The sequence below is a fragment of the Balaenoptera ricei genome, chromosome 11 (genome assembly GCF_028023285.1).
Source record: "Balaenoptera ricei isolate mBalRic1 chromosome 11, mBalRic1.hap2, whole genome shotgun sequence".
In the NCBI taxonomy this organism is placed as follows: Eukaryota; Metazoa; Chordata; class Mammalia; order Artiodactyla; family Balaenopteridae; genus Balaenoptera; species Balaenoptera ricei.
Window position 1 is genome coordinate 66,247,699 of NC_082649.1, and position 22,757 is coordinate 66,270,455.

At 45.0% G+C, this 22,757-nt stretch overlaps 2 protein-coding genes across 11 annotated transcripts in view; one reads left to right on the forward strand and one right to left on the reverse strand.

Moving 5' to 3' along the window:
- The window catches only part of KIF9 (kinesin family member 9), a 49,140-nt gene extending 42,508 nt beyond the window's left edge, over window positions 1–6,632 (reverse strand). For 4 of the 8 annotated variants that reach the window (XR_009505839.1, XR_009505840.1, XM_059939475.1 and 1 more), the window contains exons 1-3: window positions 6,243–6,631; window positions 2,161–2,258; window positions 326–491 (exon numbers count right to left, since the gene is read on the reverse strand). Coding sequence is in view for 6 of the 8 variants with exons in the window: in XM_059939475.1 (XP_059795458.1) it covers window positions 326–491; window positions 2,161–2,253 (259 nt within the window). In the remaining 2 variants the exon portion in view is untranslated. The other 4 variants (XM_059939473.1, XM_059939471.1, XM_059939472.1 and 1 more) reach the window with 3 other exon arrangements.
- Window positions 6,621–22,757, forward strand: part of KLHL18 (kelch like family member 18) — a 54,206-nt gene continuing 38,069 nt past the window's right edge. The window contains exon 1 of one of the 3 annotated variants that reach the window (XM_059939478.1): window positions 6,621–6,828. In XM_059939478.1, the coding sequence (XP_059795461.1) occupies window positions 6,700–6,828 (129 nt within the window). In that variant the 5' untranslated portion in view covers window positions 6,621–6,699. The remainder of the gene's footprint in view (window positions 6,829–22,757) is intronic. The other 2 variants (XM_059939479.1, XM_059939477.1) reach the window with 2 other exon arrangements.

A 22,757-nucleotide genomic window follows, 5' to 3' on the forward strand; every position in this document is an offset into this window, starting at 1 on the left:
ATTTATCATAAAGACGTTATGTTCAAAACTAATATTCAGGGGATTTGAAACGGGATAATAGTTGAATCCCCATGACCTACAGAGAGTCAGGGTCATTTAATCTTCCTATGAAGGTAGGATCCCAGGACCATGGATCAAGCCATGCCCACAATATCACCAAGCAAATAAGTTTTCCACCATAAGAACATGGAGACAGACAAATAATCAAACAAAAGTTAGTAAGTGAAGTTGTATTTTATTCACCATAAAATACTTGTACCTCTTCCTGGGTGGGCGGGGGTTCCACAGGTTCTTATGTAAAACAACAGTTAATCAACTAAATTACCATTATAGCCATTGAGGGCTTGAGAAACCACATCCTTTGCGACTGTCTCATAAACCAAGTCCTGGGAGGCATCATGGAGAACTCCATCCAGCTTGAATGACCAGTCTGTCTGCTGGTTATTGACAACTCCTCTCCGAGTATCTTTTTTTAAGTGAATATCAATGGTCTAGGAAGAGAGAGAGATACTTGTTAAGAAACTGGTATAAAAAAGTCACTGATAGCCAAGGCCTGACCTGGAGGAAACAGAGGAGGTAAACTTTAGGAAGAACAGGGACTTGCATGTATTCTGAACAACCTTTGGGAGCTGGGAAGGAAGGCACTGCAGGGAGGCCACACACCCTCAAGGTGGAAGGATCAGGAGACTGGAGCACTTGCTGGTTTCAGCACATCTCACCCTAGTGCTCAGGGTGCTGTCTGTCTTGGTTCCCCCATTTCTGATATGGGGTCAAGCATATTTATCACATATCAATATTTATCACATTAAACAAGCTTTAGATAAATTCAATAAGCACAGGGAGGCCTTGAATTAGGCCAGAGAGAATAGCGGGCTTGGTGATGGAGCCCTGGGCTTGAGCCCCATCTCCCTGGTGACTGGCGGTGAGGCCTCCCTCAGCACTGTGGTGAGCACTTACTTCCACACACACGCTATGGGCTAATGTGAGCAATGATGAAATGATAGCCACAGGAAAGGCTCTGGACTCCTCAGACACAGTTACTCACTGGTATTAAATTCAGGGTGACTACCTACTTGTAATCAGCAGACGTTTAGATGCAAAGATTTCTAAAAAATTTTTTTAGAGTTTTAGATACCTCCATAGCAAGCCACTGTGGCAGCAGCTAGTTTAGAAACATATTGGGTTAGGTCAATGGTGGATTCCAATCTTCGAAATGGGAACTTCTGATGTACACACACTCTCACTGGAATCTTATACTGGCTGCCCTAGTCCAGAAGCCAAGACACAGCCACATGCAGAAAAACTAAGATCAACAGAGAAAGGCTTGGTCTATTCATACATTAAATGCTCTGTGCTTCAGTGGTCGCTGAATCCATGTCCAGCAGAGTGCACTTCACAGTGCTGCATGTGAGTTTCTTTCTGACTGCTAGGACTTTCGAACCTTGAGAAGTTGGCCTTTGAATTCCTCTCTTAATGTCTCCATGCTGCCCATAGTAGATCCACAAATGTTTGCTGAATGAAAACATCCCATAGTCTCGAGGTGTCCTAAGCCTGTCACAGCCTTCAGAAGAGTTGTCAGGACAGTGGTGGGGACAGGGGGATGGATAGATCTTTCCAGTTCTCTCCGTAAGAGTTTCTCCCTCCCTTTGGTAAGTTTAATAATAATCATCTGAAGACATTCCTATTGTACTTCCTGGGAGATCTGATCACCAGAAAGTTTTATGAGTGTGGACAAATGTCAGCTTCCTGTGTCAGATATAAGGATAAAGGTAAACTTTTTTTTAAACTTTTTATTTTATATTGGAGTATAGTTGATTAACAATGTTGTGTTAATTTCAGGTGTACAGCAAAGTGATTCAGTTATACATCTATCTATTCTTTTTCAAATTCTTTTCCCATTTTGGGATTGACATGTACACACTGCTCTATCTAAAATGGATAGCCAACAAGGACCTACTCCCATTAAAAATGGGAGTTTCATGAGTTTCCTCATCAACAGCATTGTGGGGGAGTGCTTTGGCCTTGAATGACTCTAGATTCCATCTGAACTTCTACCAATTCTGTCTTGGTCCTTAAAAGGTTGCTTGGAAACCTTAGAGGTTGTAGTGAGGAGGGACAGAGAGATGCCCAGGCAGGTGAAGGCAAACACACTGTACTTACTTTGTTGTCACCTCCATATTTGATCATTTCATGAGCAAAGTCATCAGTAGGTTTGACACGGACAAACGCATGAACTTTTTTCCTAGTACCCATTCCAGCTAAAAAGAAGAAAATAGCAAAATTTTCAGTAGTCATCCTCCAACAACCATTAGAACGGAGGTGTCATTCATCAAGAAGATCAGAAAACATGATGTGCAGTCCATGTTTTCCTCTCCCACTGAGAGCCAGTCTTCCTTTTTGCCCCCCAGCATTTCAGTGATCTGTCCACAGGACGCTGTTCAACAAGTCCGTGTACTTCCTACTTTACAGGGTGCCTCACCACTCTCCACCAACCCCCTAAGAGACCGAAATACAAAGCAAAAAGAATGCTCCCTTTAGTGGCCTAATTTTAGATGTGGTTTCTAGAAATGTTCCATATCAGAGTTTACCTACACTTTGCCTTATTCACTGTATTTTCCTCTAAAATACTGACTATGAAATGCATTAGAACTAATTTTCTTTTTTTCATTAATATACCTTACTTCAGATATAGCACCTCCTTCTCTACCTCCATTAGACTAACTTAGATAAGAAAAAGATTCCCTGGAAGTACATTTAATCTAGCCCATAGTCTAATATTCTTTCTTCTCTGCCACTCCATTGAGAGAAAAATCTCAGTCCCCTACGTCCTCTCCCTCTCCTAAAACGTAATTATGTATATTCTCATCATTTTCTCTCAGGCAGTCACACATGTATTTCTATTCCTTCATTTATACTATCACAAGTAATTACCATGTATAATAAAATGTTAAAATAAACATTGAATGTAGCTTCATCGAATAGGTTGAAAGCTTATAGTTATAAATGACAGGGAGGGAGATTTACGTAAATTAACTTCTTATTATGTGGAGTTTTCCTATAGTGGGAAAGACTTTCTCAAAGTAAGGACCATAAACACTATAAACAGTCAAGCAAGATGCCAACTAGCAGAGATGCTACAAAAGGGATTGTTTGTATTACAGGGAGAGTTAATTGATCTCTAATATCCTGTCCAACTAAAGTATTTCATAAACATTTTAAAAAATTGAATTGTACAGGAATTCCCTGGTGGTGCAGTGGTTAAGAATCCACCTGCCAACGCAGGGGACATGGGTTCAATCCCTGGTCCGGGAAGATCCCACATGCCACGGAGCAACTAAGCCCATGCGCCACAACTACTGAGCCTGTGCTCTAGAGCCCGCAAGCTACAACTGCTGAGCTGTGTGCCACAACTACTGAAGCCCAAGCGCCTAGAGCCCGTGCTCCACAACAAGAGAAGCCACTGCAATGAGAAGCCTGCACACTGCAACAAAAGGGTAGCCCCGCTCGCCGCAACTAGAGAAAGCCTGCGCGCAGCAACGAAGACCCAACGCAGCCAAAAATAATAAATAAATAAATTTATTAAAAAGAACCCAAAACTCATTTAGAGTTAATGCTCCACAAAGTACAAAACAGACTTTGAATAGAGACAATGCCTGAGGGTCAGGATGTGTGCTGCATCATGCACTTCTCTTTTGATGTCCCTGACAGGGTTGGGCCAGTTCCATAAGAAATGAGGCATTTGCCCCTAAAATAACCTGTACTTTCATGGGGTAGGACAGAGGAGTTGAGGCTAAAGAAAACTCCTGGATACTTCTGAAAAAGACAACCAGCAAAGGAATTGCTGAATTTATGAAGAGGTAGGGAAACATGAGGGATAGGGAGCTGACTCAATTTCATCTTCAAATTGGTAAATAGCAATATCATCACAGTTGTTCAGGAAAAAATAGCTTGTTTGTGCTACTGCAAAGTGTTCTAACAAACTGATCAGATGGTCAATATTTTTAAAAAGCTAATTTTCAAGACCTTGACTGTTAAAAAATTAATGTCCCTCCACATTTCTAGACATAACTTGTGGTGACCACTTGATTTCCTCATACAATTATCTTAGCTATCATCAAGTGGCATTAAGTATCTCTACAGAAGCAAATTAAATAGAGACAGGCCCTGCCCTTTCAGTTTACAGTTTCAATGAAGTGGGCAAAATAAAACTCTAACCCCTATACAAACCCTTCAGATGTCACATTAAATAAGCAAACTACTTTCACACCTGCCTACTGTAGAGTGTGAGTCCACTTCCCACATTCCTCAAGTAATTATTTCATGGAAGTCTTTTCCTGGCCACTGTGGGATCACTCAGATCTTTTAATTTTTAGAAAATGAATCTGTAAGGTATTCCGGTAAGTAAGGATAATGGCTTGTCCAATTTCAGGTCTAAGATTTTTGTTTGCAAAATTGAGCTCTAGAAATAAAAAGCCACAAATAGCTCTAACAGGACTCCCAAACTGAGGAAACTTAAGAGATGATCTCATCTCCAAGTTCACTTTGATCTAGGCTTTTGGGAAGTGGAGAGTGGAGAGAGGTGTGCTGACTCAAGCAAACACTTACACTCAATTTCTAAAGTTCTGGGAACCATTCCCCATACCAGTCTGATGGCCCATCCTCCTGCCCAGGGAAGTTAAGATGCTGCCCAGGGTGCCCTCTGAAAGGGACCATGAAGAAGTAGGGCGGTTGCTCAAGCCTCCCTCCTGGCAGCCCCTACCCACTGACAGCCCAAGGGCAGCACAGGCCAGCTCCAAGCATTACCCTTCCCTCAGAGCCTACCCCTTTTCTGCCCAGCAATTTGCCAACATGCATATGCAGTCATTCTGTCTGTGCTTCCCAATTCTCCCCATGCTCACGCCCATGGCTCCAGGCACGCCAGGAGCCATATCTGCCTGACACAAGCCTTCTCTATTAACTACATCCCTCCTGCGAGTCCACTACCCAGCAGCCCCTCAACACCCAGTCATTTGGAGACCCCACGCCAACTTGCACTTACTGAAATAATGCTTGTTACCATTCTTACGCCACATCATTTGAGTGGGTTTCAGCTCCCAAATTAAATTACAAGCTGTTTGAGGGACAGGACTGTGCCTTTTATTTCTTTTGAATCCCCCCTCAAAGTCCGGAACAGTGCCCAGCACAGAGCAGGTGCTTAAGAAATGGTGATTGGTGGTGATGGTCATGACTGGAAGTCAGAGGGTGGCGGAATCTCCATATGTGGGTCCATCTTCGGTCACTACTGAGAGAGTCCCAAAGGGCACATGATGTCACTCGTCTCCCTCGCCACCTCCAACCCCTGAGCCCACAGCGCTTCCAGGAGGACACTGGGTTTCCAGGCCCACTTGCAAGAAGCCAACTTCAGCCCATCACCACGCTCTGCCTTTTAGTAGGGTCCTTCTCTCTCAGGACCTTGTGGGGAATGCCTCTCCCTCGTGGACACCACCCTTAGATATTTCTGGTGTAAATAAGTGAAACTTTGAGTGGCCACCAGGAGCCCTCTCTGCTGAAAGGCTCACAGTTTCCTCATTTGTTTTAGGGGTGGGAATGAACAGATTGCCACCAAGCATCCCTGAAAGCTCAACAAAAGGAGAGGACCAGGTGGGTCCCTATCTTCCAGCGCTCCTGTCCAGAACAGAGGCTCTCAAGGAGAACACTCATAGCCACCAGAAAGGTAGCAGCATCTGAAGCCCCCAAAAGAGGGTCCAAACGCACCTGGCCTTGGACTAAAAAGACTCGGACCCAGGCCAAACTGGTCTTTCTCCTTTTTCTAACCCAACATGCTGGACCCCTGTGTGGTGTCTGGGAGGCAGTGGGCCTTGGGACCATTCCTGTGCCTCTCTGGAGCGATTTCCGCATTTGTAAAGCGAAGGGCCGGGATGGCAATCCCGAAGCCCCCTCCAGTTAGAAAACCGAACACAGAAGAGTCCAGAAGACCAGAGATCTCTGAACCTCAGGGGCGACGTAGGACCCTCGTGGGGCCAGGGAACGTTAGATCCAAAGACCCTAAGCCGCAGCAAGGCTTAAAGGGTCCCCTCGACGCCTCACCTTCCTCCGCCCGGGTTTCACAGATCAGCGAGCCAAAGCTGGGGGACTCCCGGATGGAGCGGTGTTCAGATTCCAGCAGCTGCCCGCCGCCCAGGCAGACACCCCCTTTCCGGCCTTCCTTCTCCCCACCCGGACCGCGCGTGATCCCTGCTTACCGCCCTTCCGCAGCCCGACCACTGCATTAGCAGCTACAGAAACCCGGCAAGCTCGGCTGCCGGGCTGTGTACACAGTCGCCGTGGCAACGGGCCGCTTCCGGAGATTCCGGAAGTAGGGGTGGTGGCGGAAATGAAGTCCGCGGTCCTCTGTTGAGATACGAGTAAGGCCAGGGCCGAATTAGGAGGACGGGAGATGGGACCGATTAATCTAAAAAGACTGCGGCAGCTGCAGGCGCGAAGCCAGGGTAGGGGTAGCGAGGGAACGAAGGGTGCGCAAGAACCAGGAAACGGGGCAGCCGGGCTTCCGGCGCACAGCAGTTTGAGACTACGGCGGCCGCGCAGGCCCGTCCAACCCCAGCCCTGCGCTCCGAGCTGCCGTCCATAGGCGCCCTCGCCCCGCCCAGCTTAGCTTCGAGCCAGCCGGCCAGGCCTGCGCAGTCGCGGCGGCCGGGGAAGATGGTGGAGGACGGCACGGAGGAGCTGGAGGATCTGGTGCACTTCTCCGTGTCCGAGTTGCCTAGTCGCGGCTACGGCGTCATGGAGGAGATCCGGCGTCAGGGCAAGCTGTGCGACGTGACGCTCAAGGTCCCGGGTGCTGGGCGGCGCGGGGCTGAGGGCCAGGGGACCGAATGGGGAGGGAAGAGAGGCGGGGGATGAGGGAAGAGAGGTCTAGAGCTCAGCGGGGTGGGGAAAGGAGGTTGGAGGGAGAGCGAGTAGGGGAGAGAGGGGTGCTGACTGGGAGAGGGGGATTGGGGCTGAGTGGGGAGACGGACAGGGACAGCCTCTCAGCCCTTAGAAAGAAAGGCTGAGAGGTGCGCCGCTGAGGCCCTCGGAGTGGAGACATTGGGGTGCCCGCCTCCCTTTTCTGTCACTCAGACGGGAGAAAATGGACTTGCAGCTCCTCTATGGACAAAGGGGCTGTGGCTCTCTCTACATTCTGATGGGCACTACGGAAGCACCTTTTCTTGCCACTACAGACGTTTCTTTGTGCCCTTCGAAGTTAGCTGCGCTGTGGTAGAGGCGTGGGCTTTTCCTGAGGAGTCATTGCTTGCCCTTGACTGATAGATTACTACCTTGTCTCTTAAGAGCTTTTAAAATCGCATCTGGTAATCTTTTGAGGTGGGCAACCACTCTGCCTCGCAGGAGAAGGCACACTACCACCACCAGCAGCACCACAAAGGTCTCAGAGAATGGACTGATGGGCTGCGTGGGGAGAGGGCTCTCTTAACCACCTGTTCCCTATTGGCATTCTGGGCGCAAGAGCCAGGCTTCCTCCCGTGCTTTGCATCCATTCCTGCTAGAGAGGCATGCTGTGCTGCTCCTTGGCCAAGCTGTTGAGCCAGGTGGAGCTCTCCAGGCGGGGAGATGCTGCTGCAAACCCTGCTCCCTGTTGGGCTTTGGCTAGAAGGCTGTCAGCATCTGTGAAGGACCCTGTTTAAAAAACAAAACTATGCAGAGACCTGTTTGCTCTTCTTCTTTTCGACAGCGTTAAGGAAACTTCCTCTTCCACATATTTGAGTCAGACCTCTGGAGACAGTAAAGTAGAATGGTTAAGAGTGTGGCTCTGAGAATGGTATATGGTTCAACCAAAGACTAAAAAAAAAAAACAAAAAAAAACAGAGTGTGGCTTTGGAGATAGAAGGATTTGGATTAAAATCCTTGGGAAAGTTACTTAATCTCTCTAAGCATCAGCTTTCCAAATGTAAAAATAGGATGATTCCTAATTCTTAGTATTCATACGAGGATTAAATGAGAAAATTTGTGGTATTCTTTGCATAATGCCTGGTCTAAGGTTTTCATCACTCTAAACCCCTCCTGAAGGAGATTAGTTTTCCAGGAGAGGAGTGAAGTAGACTGAGAGGGGAGAGCATCTTTAATGGGGAACCAAAGGGTTTAAGAAAAATGAGCTGGAAGGAAGCAGAGAAAGTAAATATAAATGAGAGATTTTTGTCCACGGTGATTACATAGTAGTAGATGTCGAGGCTACTAGAGATTTGTAAGCAAAAGAATGATCTGGTTGTGGCAGTAACACTTGGGGTTAGTAGAGACTAGTGAAAAGCAGTAATGGGGGCGAATTTTCGGATTAAGATTTAGGCTGTAGGGGTAAGCCAGGGAAAGCTTATAAGACACACAGAAGCAAATAGGGAATGATAGAGTGAGATGGTCACACTACGTAAGTTAAAGCATTGCATTTTGCCTCTGCACTTAATGCACATATAGAGTATAGCAACCCTGTAGCATAAAAATGCTTGTGTTTTTTCCATTGAAATACTTTTTGTTTACTCAAAGGGACAAGTAAATTATCAGAAGTGATTCCAGCTGAGAATGTCTGTCTAAATTGTTATATTAGTTTCAAGGATCTGGGACATAAGGACCAGTATAAAGGCATAGGCTAGAGCTGGACAGGACTGTAGAAAGTTCTGCTTCATTGGTTTTCTAACTATTCTGTGGAGGCTGAGGAGTAGTTCAGTGCCCTGTGATGGTAGGGCTCAGAGAGAGGCCAAGCAAACCAAGCTCTGCCTCATTTCACTCCCCTTCCCTAGAGCTGCTCTGTGAAATCTGTGTCAGTCTCTCTCTTTTTTTCTTTAATTAATTAATTAATTAATTAATTAATATTTGGCTGTGCCAGGTCTTAGTTGCAGCATGTGGGACCTTAGTTGCGGCATGTGGGATCTAGTTCCCTGACCAGGGATGGAACCTAGGCCCTCTGCACTGGCAGCGTGGAGTCTCAACCACTGCACCATCAGGGAAGTCCCTCGGTCTTTCTTTTTCAAGATAGAGTCTTTCCTGAAACTTCTGGTGATTCCAGACTTTCTTCCAAATAAATAGAAACAAAAGCTGGTTGGAAGCTTTTTGGTGTGGGATGGGTTTATTGATTAGTGGGCCTCCCAGTAGGGCAGTGGTTCTCACACTTTAGCAGACATTAGAATCACCTGGCAGCCTTGTTAAAAAAAAGCAGTTGTTCAAACATTGTTCACCCCAAAATTTCTTATTCAGTAGGTCTGGAATGGACCTGAGAATTCACATTTCTGATAACTTCCGCAGTGATACTACTCCTGGTCTCGGGCCACATTCTGAGAGCCACACCTGTAAGGTGGTGGACCTGTCCTTTGCTATGGGATATGTTCAGAGTCCATGGATCTTCCTTCAGGCTTCTGCCTACATGGAGTAAGCCTGGCTGTTGTCATTCTAGGAGCTGATGGTGGGAGGGGACTGGGAGCTCTTGCTTCTGTATGCAGACTTTCCCTTAATCCCCCTGAATAGTACCACTTCATGTCTTCCTTGGTGCTCTGGTTACCCAAGTCTGGAGTCTCTGGTTCATCCTGTCCAGAGAATAAACCTCCAGACTTCTGCTGGGGCAGTGACGGGGCACTTGCCTGGGGCAGGGAACCAGTACTGCCTGTTTACAGCCTTCCTTATGTTCACACCTTCAGAGGAAACCTGTATCTTCAACAGTTGAGTTTTGGAGGGTGTTCTGGAGTGACTTGCCATCTAGAGCACTCAGTATTCTCCATGTAAGTCAGTTACTATCCATTTGTCTGCTTTTCATCTTCCAAAATATGGTGACATTTCTAATCTGCTCTCTCAGCTTCTTTGTACTTGGGAGCTTTGCTATTCCTTGATTGTCGGTCTGAGAGGTAGCACAACACAGACTCGAGCCAGATCGCCTGGGTTTGAATACTGGCTCTGCCACTTATTAGCAGTGAAAACTTGGACAAGTTCCTTAAATGCTGGTGATTCAGTTCTTTCATCTATAAAATGGGGATCATCACCTACCTAGTAAGAGTGTTGAGGATTCCACTAGTTAATGCACTTAAAACAATCATGTAGTAAATATTCAGTAAGTAGAAGATATTTATGAATAATAACTTAATGGGATTTCCTATTAAGGGGAAGTGGAGATAAATGCATGTGTTCTGCCTGCCATTTTGAATTCGTTTTAGACTCGGTTTAATTCTAGATGGTTTTATCTAAACATTATGTTCATTGCCTTAAAAGCGTTTGCAAAGCACTGATCTACTTCCATAGCTTGCATTTTACAGATGAGGACCAAGCCTAGAGGGAGAGGGGACTCATCCAAGGTCACAGATTAAATTGGGCAGAGCTAGAACTAGAGACTAGACTCCTGTCCAGACTCCAGGTCAGGTGTTCCTTCCTGCTCTCCTGTTGCCTCTTCTATCAGTGACAGTGACTGAACTGATTTCAGCTGCTACCATTTGAATTAATCTACCTCAGGTCAATTGTACTCATCCTTAACAACATGTTACCTTTTCTATCTTTCCAAGTTTTAGGGAGAGTGTGACAGTCAGCATTAGCAAGCATGCCACTTTCTCAAAATTCACTGCCAACTCTTGAACCTTGCTTAATTTTCTTTTTGGAAATATTTGAAATTTAAATTCCTTAGGTGCCTGTTGGATAGTTAAGTAGAGGCATAACAGAAAAGAGTAATATTGATATATTGGATTTTTTAAAATCACATTTTATATCTATGGTAATTCGAACTTCTTTGAAAAACTGAAAGCACTGAACCCTCTCCCCAGAAAAATGCACATACTTACATATGTGCAAACTTTTGCATTCAGTGATAAGAGCAGTTCCCCTGGAGCCCATCTTTGGATCTTGGGTTATGAATAGAACTGAGTATTATTCTCCTATCAGGAAAAGCCCATGTCTTTCTCCTTGGCAAATCATTTTATCTTAAAGGTTAGAAGGATAGTAGTGCAAGACTTCTTGGCAGCCTGTAACATAAGGCTTAGTCTGGGTAGAGAGGTTTGCAGTCACAGAGGCGCTTATCTCCTCTTCCCAACAGTTGGTTTCATCCCCTTTCCTCTGGGCTACCAGGAGCCCAGTGCTCAGGCCGCATCTGTCATGTTCATCTGGGTCCAGCAAATTGGGCAGACTCCCCAGATGCGATGCGTGTTCTCCACAATCTCTTATTCATGAGATTTAGACTCACCAGATTCCTATATTTCTATTCTTTCCTCACATACTCCTTTCTTTTTCTTTATTTGTGAGAGCAGAATAGGATCACTGCATATACATACTATTCGCTGACCCATAAGCTTAGAAGAGACAGGAACCTCCTCTACACACACACACACACACACACACACACACACACACACACACACACACACACACACACACTCTGTTTTGCAACCACTAATAAAGGGTTCCTCAAAGATCTGCTGGCGTCAGTCTTCCCAGCATTTTCCCAAGGCCTTTGCTAAAGTTTTGAACCCAGATCTGAGAATTTAGCCTTCAGAAGGAAATATCTTTTCCATGGGTGAAAGGCACAGTATTAGAATATTTCCTTTTGCCCCACTGAATCCAGGTTCACAATTTTCACTGAAACTGACTTCAAGAGCCTCACATTTGAGTGTGGAATCTTGCTTAATTTGCTGTCATGCTGATTTTGTGATGAAAGAGTAGGTGGAGAAGGATATCAGGAAGTGAGGTAAGGACTTGTTGATGCATGCCATTTTTATGTTATGTGTAGTGAGTTACATGGGTGTAATTATAGAGCTAGAATAATCATATTAAAAGGAGCCATAGAGGTCTTCTATCAAAGCCATCCATTTTACAGGTGAAAAAACCCTGAGGCTTAGCAATATTAAGGGATTGCCCAAGGCACAAAGCTGTATTATCTGAGATCCAACACAGCTGTTTGGTGGAAGCGTTGCTTTTACATCCTCTGTCAGATTACTCACCTGCCCTGCTAATGGTATAAAGCAGAGCAGGGAACAAACACCATCTGCAGTATCATCTGTGAGCATGGAGGGCAGGGATGTGTATGGCCAGATGCAACACCACTGTTCTATTTCAGGAGAGAAGACAGATGCAGGCTTTTTCTGCTAGTCTTCTGGACGTATGAATTTTTGACTGTTTTGATTTGGAAATGACACTGTATTGGGAAATATTGTGCCTCTGAATATTGCTCATTCCCGGGGCTTTCTACTGTCTTTTTTCAGGTAATTGTGTTTCATTTTCAGCCTTGCCTCTTTTTAATGATTAATTAAAACTAAGGGCAAGAATGTGCTCCTTTAGAGCACATGCACACATATCACAACCTGCACTTGTAATATGAATTCATATTCATCAAAAAGTCAGTTTTGCTCTTTTTTCTGTGAGTTATGTTGTAGGCGATGCTGTTAAATTTGGACACCAATTAGATGAATGAGAGAGTTTGATGCTTCCTGACACGTAGGTGGGGAAAGAGGGTTGGAGATTGTATGGTTAGGGCACTCAAGATGGCTGTTCTCTTGCTCTCTGTACATCCCCTGCCCGGCCAGTGCCTGCTCCACCTGTACCCTACTCGTATGACTGACCTTCCTACACTCTTTTCCCCACCCCAGCTGATGATTGTTCTTATCAAAGGAGCCGGAGGGGTGTGCCCCTCTGCTGGTTTCCGTGGTAACTAATGAGCCCACCTGACGTCAATTCCCCTATAACTAGTAATCTCCCCTTCCATGTGGGAGTGAAGACTGCCGCCCTGTCCTGCCCGCTGTCTGCCACACACGCTGGGGTGTCGCTCCAGGACCTTGCTTCAGACATGTAAGGTCCCCCATCCATTACACCATTGATGTCTCTGTTGCTGCAGACTCCGGGCTCTTTCTTTGGTCTTAAAGCTGGGCAAGTGCAGGCCATGTAGGCCTGCTGTGTGCAGCCCAACAGAGGTATCTTGGAAAATCAGTTACTAGCTGAGCAACATTCATGGCATTCATCCTGAGGCTTCTGGAGCTTGGCCGGCCAGTTGGGTGAATTTAAGAAGCCTGTGTTTGGGGATGCTTCTTACTTCAGGTGGTTCCTCTATTGTTTTGTGCATGAGATTCCATTGTTTGCCCCTTGGCCATGCCTGGTTCAGCTTGTGGGCTGGTTGATGGAAAATGAGACCACGTTGTTTTTCTGAAGATGTGTTCCTCTAGCCCCTCCTGAATTACAAGTATGGCATCTACCTTCCTACTTTTGGTTTGTTGACTGTTGGCACTCACATTGCTTCCTTGGCATAGAAACGAGCCATCTTCCCCACAATCAGTTTAGGCCTTTTCTACCCAAACAGCCGATCACATCATTACTTGTTTCTAGGTGGGGAGAAGAGAGAATGAACCAAGATGTGTGAACCAGGAGTTGGCAAGCATTTTCTGTAAAGAGCTAGATAGTAAATATTTTAGGATTTGTGGGTCATACAGTTTCAGTTGCAGCTACTCAACTCTGGTGTTATAACACTAGAGCAGCTGTACACAGTACATAAATGAATGGGTCTGGCTGTGTTCCAGTAAAATTTTATTTACAAAAACAGGTATGGGCCAGACCCGTTGGCTGACCTCTATTGTATACTGATATGGCCTTTATAAAGTTTAAGGTTTTTGGAGTAGATTACACTTGCTTTATTGCCCCGGCGTATACTTCAGAAATTGGAAGCATCTCTTGTTAAAGAGTACAGGTGAACCAGAAGTGAAAAACTTTCTTTTTCCAGCTTACTGCAGGTGATCATGGGACTGTCTTGGTTGGTGACTGAATAACTGACATAGGAGAAGTTACTGTTACATTTTCCATCTCATCTTTAAAGTCTTGTAGCTCTGCTGAAGCTTGAAGCAGACTATTCCAAAGCATTAACTAAAGACACCGTGCTCCCTTTCTGTCTTAGTTGAAGCTGAGGATGCTTAGCTGCTTGCACAATGGCAGGCCAGAGGAGACCGTGATGGCTCCTGTGTTCCAGTGGACCTGAGCGGCTGTGTGCAGGGCCGTGAAGGTAAGGGCCAGAGTTTGGGCTTTTGGTAGGCAAAGTAGATCAGTAGTTCAGGTATGGCCCAATATGTCTGGGCAGTGTGCTGCATATCTGATGAGAACACAAAAATGCTTTTCAGAAAATAAGCTCAAGAACAGATATTTGTGCAAGCATGTTCATAGCATTGTTGTTCACAGTATGCAAAAGATGGAAGCAACCCAATGGTGGACTGCATCAGTGGTTGAATGGATAAAATGTGGTACGTTTTGTTCCATACATACAATGGAATAATATTCCATATATACATTGGAATATTATTCAGCCTTAAAAAGGAAGGAAATTCTGACACATACTGCAGCATGGATGAACCTTAAAGACATTGTTCTAAGTTTTGAAATAAGCCAATCACAGAAGGACAAATATCGTTTGATTCTTCTTAAATGAGGTAACTAGAGTAGTCAAATTCATAAAAATAAAAAGTAGAATGGAGATTTCGTAGTGCTTGGGAGAAGGAGGGAATCGGGAGTTAGTGTTTAATGGGTACAGAATCTCAGTTTAGGAAGACGAAGAAGTTCTGGAGATGGATGGTGGTAATGGTTGTACAACAGTGTGAATGTACTTAATGCCATTGAACTGTACACTTAAAAATGGTTTAAATGGTAAATTTTATGTATATTTTACTACAATTAAAAAAGAAGAGAGAAGCTGAAGAAGACTTGTTAGCAAGTGGGCAAATGAGATTGCTCATAGTGCTTTGTGATTGGAGAGACACTAAAAACAGAATTTGTCTCTGTATCCAGATCCACTGATCAGAAACATTTCATACTAAGGAGTAATCTTTCTTCTTTAGCTTTTGCAGTAAGCTGCTTCAGCTGTTAAGAGCCACATTTTATTAGCTCAGCCCTGTGGCTGCACCTCATATGGTCACTTAAAAGGAATTGACTTCTAAGAGATACACATTTAAGTGAGGCACACATGTTATAAGCTTATTTTTCCTGTACTGATTTGTAAAATCTAAATGTCATGTAACCTTTAACAGAGGTATCCTGAGGATCAGCGAAACATACTGTGCTAACCTGTCTTCCACTGAAGGTTTGTTGGCATAGTCTACAAGTTACAAATGACTTTCAGATCTTTGCTCCAACCGCTTATTTTGGTCCTAAACACTAGACCTGCATTTCCATTTGTCCTGTTGTTCCTTATGCTCATTAAGTCTAAAATGAAGCCTCTTTCCCTTCTCAACAATCTCTTCTTTTGTTCCCTTTGTGTAAGGATGGCACACCATCCATCTAGTCATGTAGGATTGAAACTCTAGGATTGACTTTGGCTTGTCCCCTCTCTTTTAGGGTGTATTTGTGGCATTTATCATAATGACAGTTACATAGTTATTTACAGTATTGTAACTCTGTGAGAGCAGGGGCTGTGACTGAATCATTTACTGAGGTGTCTGCATAACAGGTGCTCAGTAACCCACTGTCCTAATTCAGACCCTCTTCACCTTTTACCTAACCTGGGGTTTCTTTAACTCTAGCAGCTTGCTGAGAATTCTTATAAACCCTTTAGGGGATGATCCTGGTATAGCTAAGGGATTGTTTTTCAGCTCTGATCATGTCATTCTCCTGCTCTGAGTGACTTCCCTTTCATTCTCATTCAACAGTGTATCAGCAGATATGTCAGCGCCTTCCATGAGCCAAGTACTGTCCTAAGTGCTGGGGCCGCAGCAGTGAGCAGAGTAGGCAGAACCTGTGTGAGTGTGAGCTTACCTTCCAGCCTGGGGGTGTGTGGGACAGGACCACACAATAAACAAATGAATAGATATAAAATGTCCAGTGGTGATGTGTACTGTGGAGAAAAATAAAGGATAATAAGGGGATTGAGTGCTGTTTTCTCAGAGGGACCAGAGCCAGTCTCTCTGAGTAGAGACCTGAAGGAAGGGAAGGAGGGATCCGTGAGTGTATCTGAGGGAAGAGTATTCTAGGCAGAGGGAATAATCAGCACAGCTGAAGCAGGAGCATAGTTGGCATTTTGGGGAAACAGCAGGCAGCTGGTGTGATAAGAATAGCATGACCCAGGAGAAAAGTGGGAGGATACAAGGTTGGAGAGGTAGCCCCCAGACCCAGCATAATTCCTTGCACAGTACAGTACAGTTCAGTAGATACTTGTTGAATGAGTGAGTGAATGAATGAATGAATGAAGCTAGACAGTATTTATTTATTTATGAATGAGTGAGTGAAGAATCAGGGCAGGGCAGGGTGAGTCTTAGAGGTGTATCTAAGAGAGGTAGGATGCATTTTCCATAGTTCATGAAGCAAGCACAGAATATCATTTCCACTTTCCCCTTCTTGTCCGTTCAGGAGAGAGAATGGTAATGGCCCGAGCAAGAGAGACCAATTCTGGCTTGTTCTTGAATGAACGTCTGTTCTTCCACACCACAGAGAAAGTCAGAGGTTAGAAACTTGTCAGGGGAGCAGGAAGTAGAACAGAGCTGCTCAGCTCTTGGTGGTTTTCAAAGGTGGTCCTACCCGTGTTGGGTAAAGCTTGCCTTTTTTCCCACATGTCCACAGGCTATCACTTTAAGTCAGCAAGACATCTGGGAAGAGCCATGGGGTAGTGGCAGTGCAGGAGCAGCAGCTGGTGGCTGGTTTTCTCTAGGATTAATGGAAGGACTGCTGATTTAACTGAATCTCTGATTATTCTAAGCTGCTCACAGAAATCTGTCACTGCCTTCTGTGAGATATAAGAGGGAGAAGCTTAAGGATGTTCTGTTGGTGTCGACTGCCACTCTGGTTGAATTTTCTAGGATCTCCACCTGTGTTCTTTTTTATATAGTTTTGGCTGTGTTGGGTCTTCGTTGCTGTGCGCGGGCTTTCTCTAGTTGCGACGAGCAGGGGCTACTCTTTGTTGCAGTGCACGGGTTTCTCATTGCGGTGGCTTCTCTTGTTGTGGAGCACGGGCTCTAGGTGCGTGGGCTTCAGTAGTTGTGGCATGTGGGCTCAGTAGTTGTGGCTCGTGGGCTCTAGAGTGCAGGCTCAGTAGTTGTGGCACACGGGCTTAGTTGCTCCGCAGCATGTGGGATCTTCCCAGACCAGGGCTCGAACCCATGTCCCCTGAATGGCAGGCGGATTCTTAACCACTTCACCACCAGGGAAGCCCTCCACCTGTGTTCTTGATAGTCCAGTTCCTTCAGACTTGGCCCCTCTCTGCCTTTCTCCCCTAGTTGCCCACAGTCTCCGCCTGCTGGCTGTCTCTAAGGACCTAAGTTCTCCAACTTATGGGGCTCTGCTCTAGTATTCCTTTGGCTTGGAGTACCCACTCACCTCTGCCAGCAGAGTCCTACCCACGCTTCAAAGCTCCTTTTGTAGTTTTCTCTTCTTAAGGGGAGAGAAGCGGCCAAACACTCCTTCCTCTGTTCTCCTAAAGCACTTTGCATTTGTGTCTGTTCAGCATCGTCTTGTGGTCGAAAGTTTGCTTGCCTTACTCCCTGCCAACCTGTGTTTCTGTTGGGCAGAGACCTGTGCCATCTTCTTTCTTTTGCCCTATCACAGTGGGGAGTTGTTGTGTGAAATCCCATCTCTCTGAAGACAGTTTTCTCATATCCCTCCAGGTGCAGTTAATCTCTCCCTCTCCCACTTTAACTCCTCATTACTCAGAGTATTGTCATTGCATCAGCATTGCCTGAGAGCCTGTGAGAAATGCAGGATGTCGGACCTACTAAGCTAGAATCTGGTGATTCTTACATCCTGTGCACCTGAAAGTTTGAGAAGCATTGCCTTAACACTTTGCACCTATCCCCCTTAGCATACTGAGCGGAATGTAATGTGTTAGAGAGTCTTTCTCCACCTCTAGATGCTGATCTTTGGAAGCATGTGAAGCATCCATTAGTTAACACAGTACTTGGCATGTTTCAAGTGTTCAAAAGTGTTTGCTGAATTACCCTCAAGGGCCCCTGGCATTATGTTTGAGACGCTCCTTCAGTCAACATATTGTTGAAGTGCATTTAGCTGTGCATGGTGCTTTGCTAGGTACGTGAGGCACCCTGCTATGAGTAGGAGTCAGCCCCTCTCTTTGGCATTTAAAGATTGGTAAGAGAGAGAGCTGCCCATCAGTCAACTATGAAACAAGGCAGAGTGTGATAAATTCTGTAACTGCCCCGGTATCACCAGAGGCCTGAGGGAACACCAGAGAGACGGCAGTTATTTCCAGTTTAGAGGGTTTGTGATGGTTTCATGGAGAGGATTGGTACCTTGCAAGATGAATAGGACTTTGACAGACAGATATGTTAGGAAGAGGCATTCCATGCTGGGGAGAGCCTGTTCAAGGGCCCAGGCATGAAAGTGCATATGCAGGATGTTTCTTGAACAAGTAAGACATGGATGAGCAAGGTGGAAGGTGTGATTGGGGAGGTGGGTTGAATGCAGACTGAACTTGAATTCTCATGGTCAGGAGTCTGAACTGGTAAGAAACATTTGCAAATCACATGTGGTTGGTACAGTTAGATGTTGAGTGGTTTCTGATGGCTCCTCCCTCCTGTCTCCCACTTACCTCGCATTCTCCCTTGCTGGACATGGGTGAGCCAGGGGAGGGTTTGGAAGAGGTGGGGACAGGCCTGAGTGTTTAGCCAGCCCTTTACTGGCTCTTTCCGTGGGACCATAGCCCCAGGTCTTTTTTTAGTGCTAGCTGGTCAGCCACTTCCTCCCTCACCCCCTTCCTGAATCACTTACCCTATGGGGCCCCCTAAAGCAGAGACACCCAAGCTCCATCACAGAGGGTTTCACACATTGTGCTTTAAATGCCATCAAAACCCCAGATCAAACCAATTCCGTATGTTTCATTGTACTTGTCATCTGTTTCCCAGCCCCATGGGTTTGTGAGGACTAAACATTTCTGCATAGAGTAGGATGGATGAGCATCCCTCTGACCGTGTTCTGGGCTGGCAGGCAAGCTATCCAGCATTCAAGATGAAGTGACACCCCCCCCACCCCATTTCATTACATGCCACCTTGTTAGACATGCACCTGAACTAGACAACTGTGGAGTGGCTTATTTCTTCCAGGGTTGAGAATGCACTGTTAGCTTGGAAGGCAAGCCCTCCGCCAGTTGGCCCCAAGCCTTATCATCTTTTTCTTGAGGCTTTTACTTAAACTAATAAATTTTCAGATAAGGTTAGAGAGTAACACTCCTTATGCTTTCTTTCGTTAAGGGCCAGTGCCTTCCTCCCACCATTTCCACCAGCCCTGAGCCAGAAGACCAGGATTAAAAAGAAGAGGTGAAACTCATAGAAGTTTTGTTATTTTTATCTCAGATGAAGGACTGAGAGCCACCTTTTAGATGAAATCATTTTAGGATTCATTAAGAAGACTCGAGAATGAGGCACTAAGTGCTAGGATACAATCCTTCCTTTCCATGGGAAGAATATTCAGCCTTGATGGGGAGACATTCATTAGGGACAACATAGTGTGGTATCTTGTGTGCTAGAGGCTTGTACCAGGTGCTACAAGAAGGGGAGAGCCGACTGCCTGGAAGTCAGGGAAGCCCCTCAGGAGGGAGCGTTTGAGCTGGATCTTCAAGGGTGAGGAATAATTCACCAGACAGAAAAGTAAGGGATAAGGATCCAAGCAGAGGGAACAGAACGATGTAAGGGAATTGGCAGAGGCTTGGAAGAGAGGCATGGTGGGGAATAAAACTGGTTAGGGTAGATGGGCCCCAGTTTAGAATTTGGATCTGACTCAGGCAGTAGGGAGCTCAACAAAACGGAGACTGACATGACCAGACTCAATTTTAAATCGAGTTGATTCATTCAGAAGCTTCATTCATTCCACATATACTGAGTGCTAATTGCTAGACTATTCCAGGAAACATGAAAGATTGCTCCCTTGGTGGAACTCGTGTTTTAGTAGGGTAGGTAAGTTCGTTTTGTCAGGCAACCACCATTTGCTCTTGTCAAGGTTACCAGTGACCTCCATTTCCACGATGTAGAGCTATTCCATGACCACAGAGACCTCCCTTGTGCTACCCCTTTATCATCAGGCCTATCTCCCTCCCACCCACCATCTCTAATCGCTAGCAACCACTAACTTGTTCTCCATCTCTCATTTCAAGAGTGTTATATAAATGGAAACATAGAGTATTTGACCTTTGAGATTGGCTTTTTTTCACTCAGCGTAATGCATTTGAGGGCCATCCAAGTTGTTGTATCGATAGTTTTTTCCTTTATAGTTCTGAGTAGTAGTCCATGGTATGGATGCACCATGTTTTGTTTAACCACTCACCCACTGAAGAACATTTAGATTCTTTCCAGTTTGGGCATATTACAAATAAAGTTGCTGTGAACATTCATTTACAGGATTTTGTATGAATGTAGGTATTCATTTCTCTGGGATAAATGCCCAAGACTACAACTGCTGTGCCACATGGTAAATTCATTTTCAGTTTTAGAAGAAATCACCAAACTGCTTTCCAGAGTAGCTGTACCATTTTACATTCCTACCAGCATATGTGGGTGCAATGGTTAATTTTGTGTGTCAGCTTGACTAGGCTTTGGTGCCCAGTTGTTTGATCAAGCACCAGTCTAGATGTTGCTGTGAACATATTTTTTAGATGTGATTAACATTTAAATAGTAGACTTAGAGTAAAGCAAATGACCTTCCGTAATGTGATGGGCCTCATCCAATCAGTCTAAGGTCTTAAGAGCAAAAACTGAGGTTTCCCAAAGAAGAAACAGTTCTTCCAGGTTGTGACATAGAAACCCTGCCTTTATTTCCCACTTGCTGGCAGATTTCAGTGAATTTTTGTGCAAACTGAGGTTTATGTCAAAGTTCCTTTTTTTGCCTAAAGATGTCCAATTGCTCCAGTCCTATTTGCTGAAAAGACTGTCTTTCCTCCATTCAAGCTACACAAATGCTTGTGTACCTTTGTTGAAAACCAGTTGGCTGTACCTGTGTGGGGCTACTTCTGGGTTCTCTGTTCTGTTTCATTGGTCAGTGTCCCTATTCCTGCACCAGTACAGCACAGTTTTGCTTATTCTAGCCGTCTGTGTAATAAATCGTGAAATGGGTAGAGTTACTCCTCCCACTGTACTATTTTATTTTACCTTTTTCCCCCATTGTAACTGTTTTTAATTGTACAATTCAGTGGCATTAAATGCATTTACAATGTTGTATAGCCATCACTGCTATCTATTTATAAAAACTTGTTCATCACCCAAAGCAGAAGAACTCTATAAACATTAAGCAATAATGCCTCAATGCCCCTTACCCCAGACCCTGGTAGCCTTTGTTTTATTTTTTCTCCCTATGATTTTCCCTATTCTAGACCCTTCATACAACTGGAATCATAAAATATTGTCCTTTTGTCCCTGGTTTATTTGGCTTAGTATAATGTTTTCAGGGTTCATCTATGTTGTAGTATGTATTAGAATATCATTCCTTTTTTAAAAAATAGTCTTTTGTTTTGTTAGAGCAACTTTAGGTTCACAGCAAAAATGAACAGAACACAGAGATTTCCCATACACTCCCTATTCCCACTGCACACACAGCCTCCCCCACTGTCAGTATCCTGCACCGGAGTGGTACATTTGTTATAATTGATAAACCTATATCGAGACATCATTATCACCCAAAGTCCATAATTTACATTAGGGCTCACTTTTGTGATAAATGTGTCATACGTTTATCAAAAACCATATTCTGTGCCCTAAAAATCTGCTCTGAATATCATCTGTGCTCCACCTATTAATCCTTCCCTAACCCCTGGCAACCAGTGATCCTTGTACTATCACCATAGTTGTGCCTTTTCCAGAATGTCATGTAGTTGGAATCATACAGTATGTAACTTTTTAAGATTGGCTACTTTCACTTAAATATGCATTTAAGGTTCCTCCCTGTCTTTTCATGGCTTGATAGCTCATTTCTTTTTTTTTTTTTTTTAATTAATTAATTTATTTATTTTTGGCTGCATTGGGTCTTTGTTGCTGCGCGCGGGCTTTCTCTAGTTGCGGCGAGCAGGGGCTGCTCTTCATTGTGGTGCGTGGGCTTCTCATTGCAGTGGCTTCTCTTGTTGCAGAGCACGGGCTCTAGGCGCGTGGGCTTCAGTAGTTGTGGCACGTGGGCTCAGTAGTTGTGGCTCGCTGGCTCTAGAGCGCAGGCTCAGTAGTTGTGGCGCCTGGGCTTAGTTGCTCCGCGGCATGTGGGATCTTCCCGGACCAGGGCTCAAACCTGTGTCCCCTGCATTGTCAGGCGGATTCTCAACCACTGCGCCACCAGGGAAGTCCTAGCTCATTTCTTTTTAATGCTGAAAAATATTCCATTGACCTGATGTACCACAGTTTATTTATCCACTCACCTACTGAAGGACATCTTGGTTGATTCCAGGTTTTAGCAGTTATGAATAAAGTTGCTATAAACATTTATGTGCAGATTTTTATGTGGACATACTTTTTTTTTTTTTTTTAAGATTCTTGTATTTTATTTATTTATTTATTTATTTATTGGCTGTGTTGGGTCTTCGTTTCTGTGCGAGGGCTTCCTCTAGCTGCGGCAAGCGGGGGCCACTCTTCATCGCGGTGCGCGGGCCTCTCACTATCGTGGCCTCTCTTGTTGCAGAGCACAGGCTCCAGACGCGCAGGCTCAGTAGTTGTGGCTCACGGGCCCAGTTGCTCCGCGGCATGTGGGATCTTCCCAGACCAGGGCTCGAACCCGTGTCCCCTGCATTAGCAGGCAGACTCTCAACCACTGCGCCACCAGGGAAGCCCGGACATACATTTTTAACTCCTTTGGGAAAATCCCAG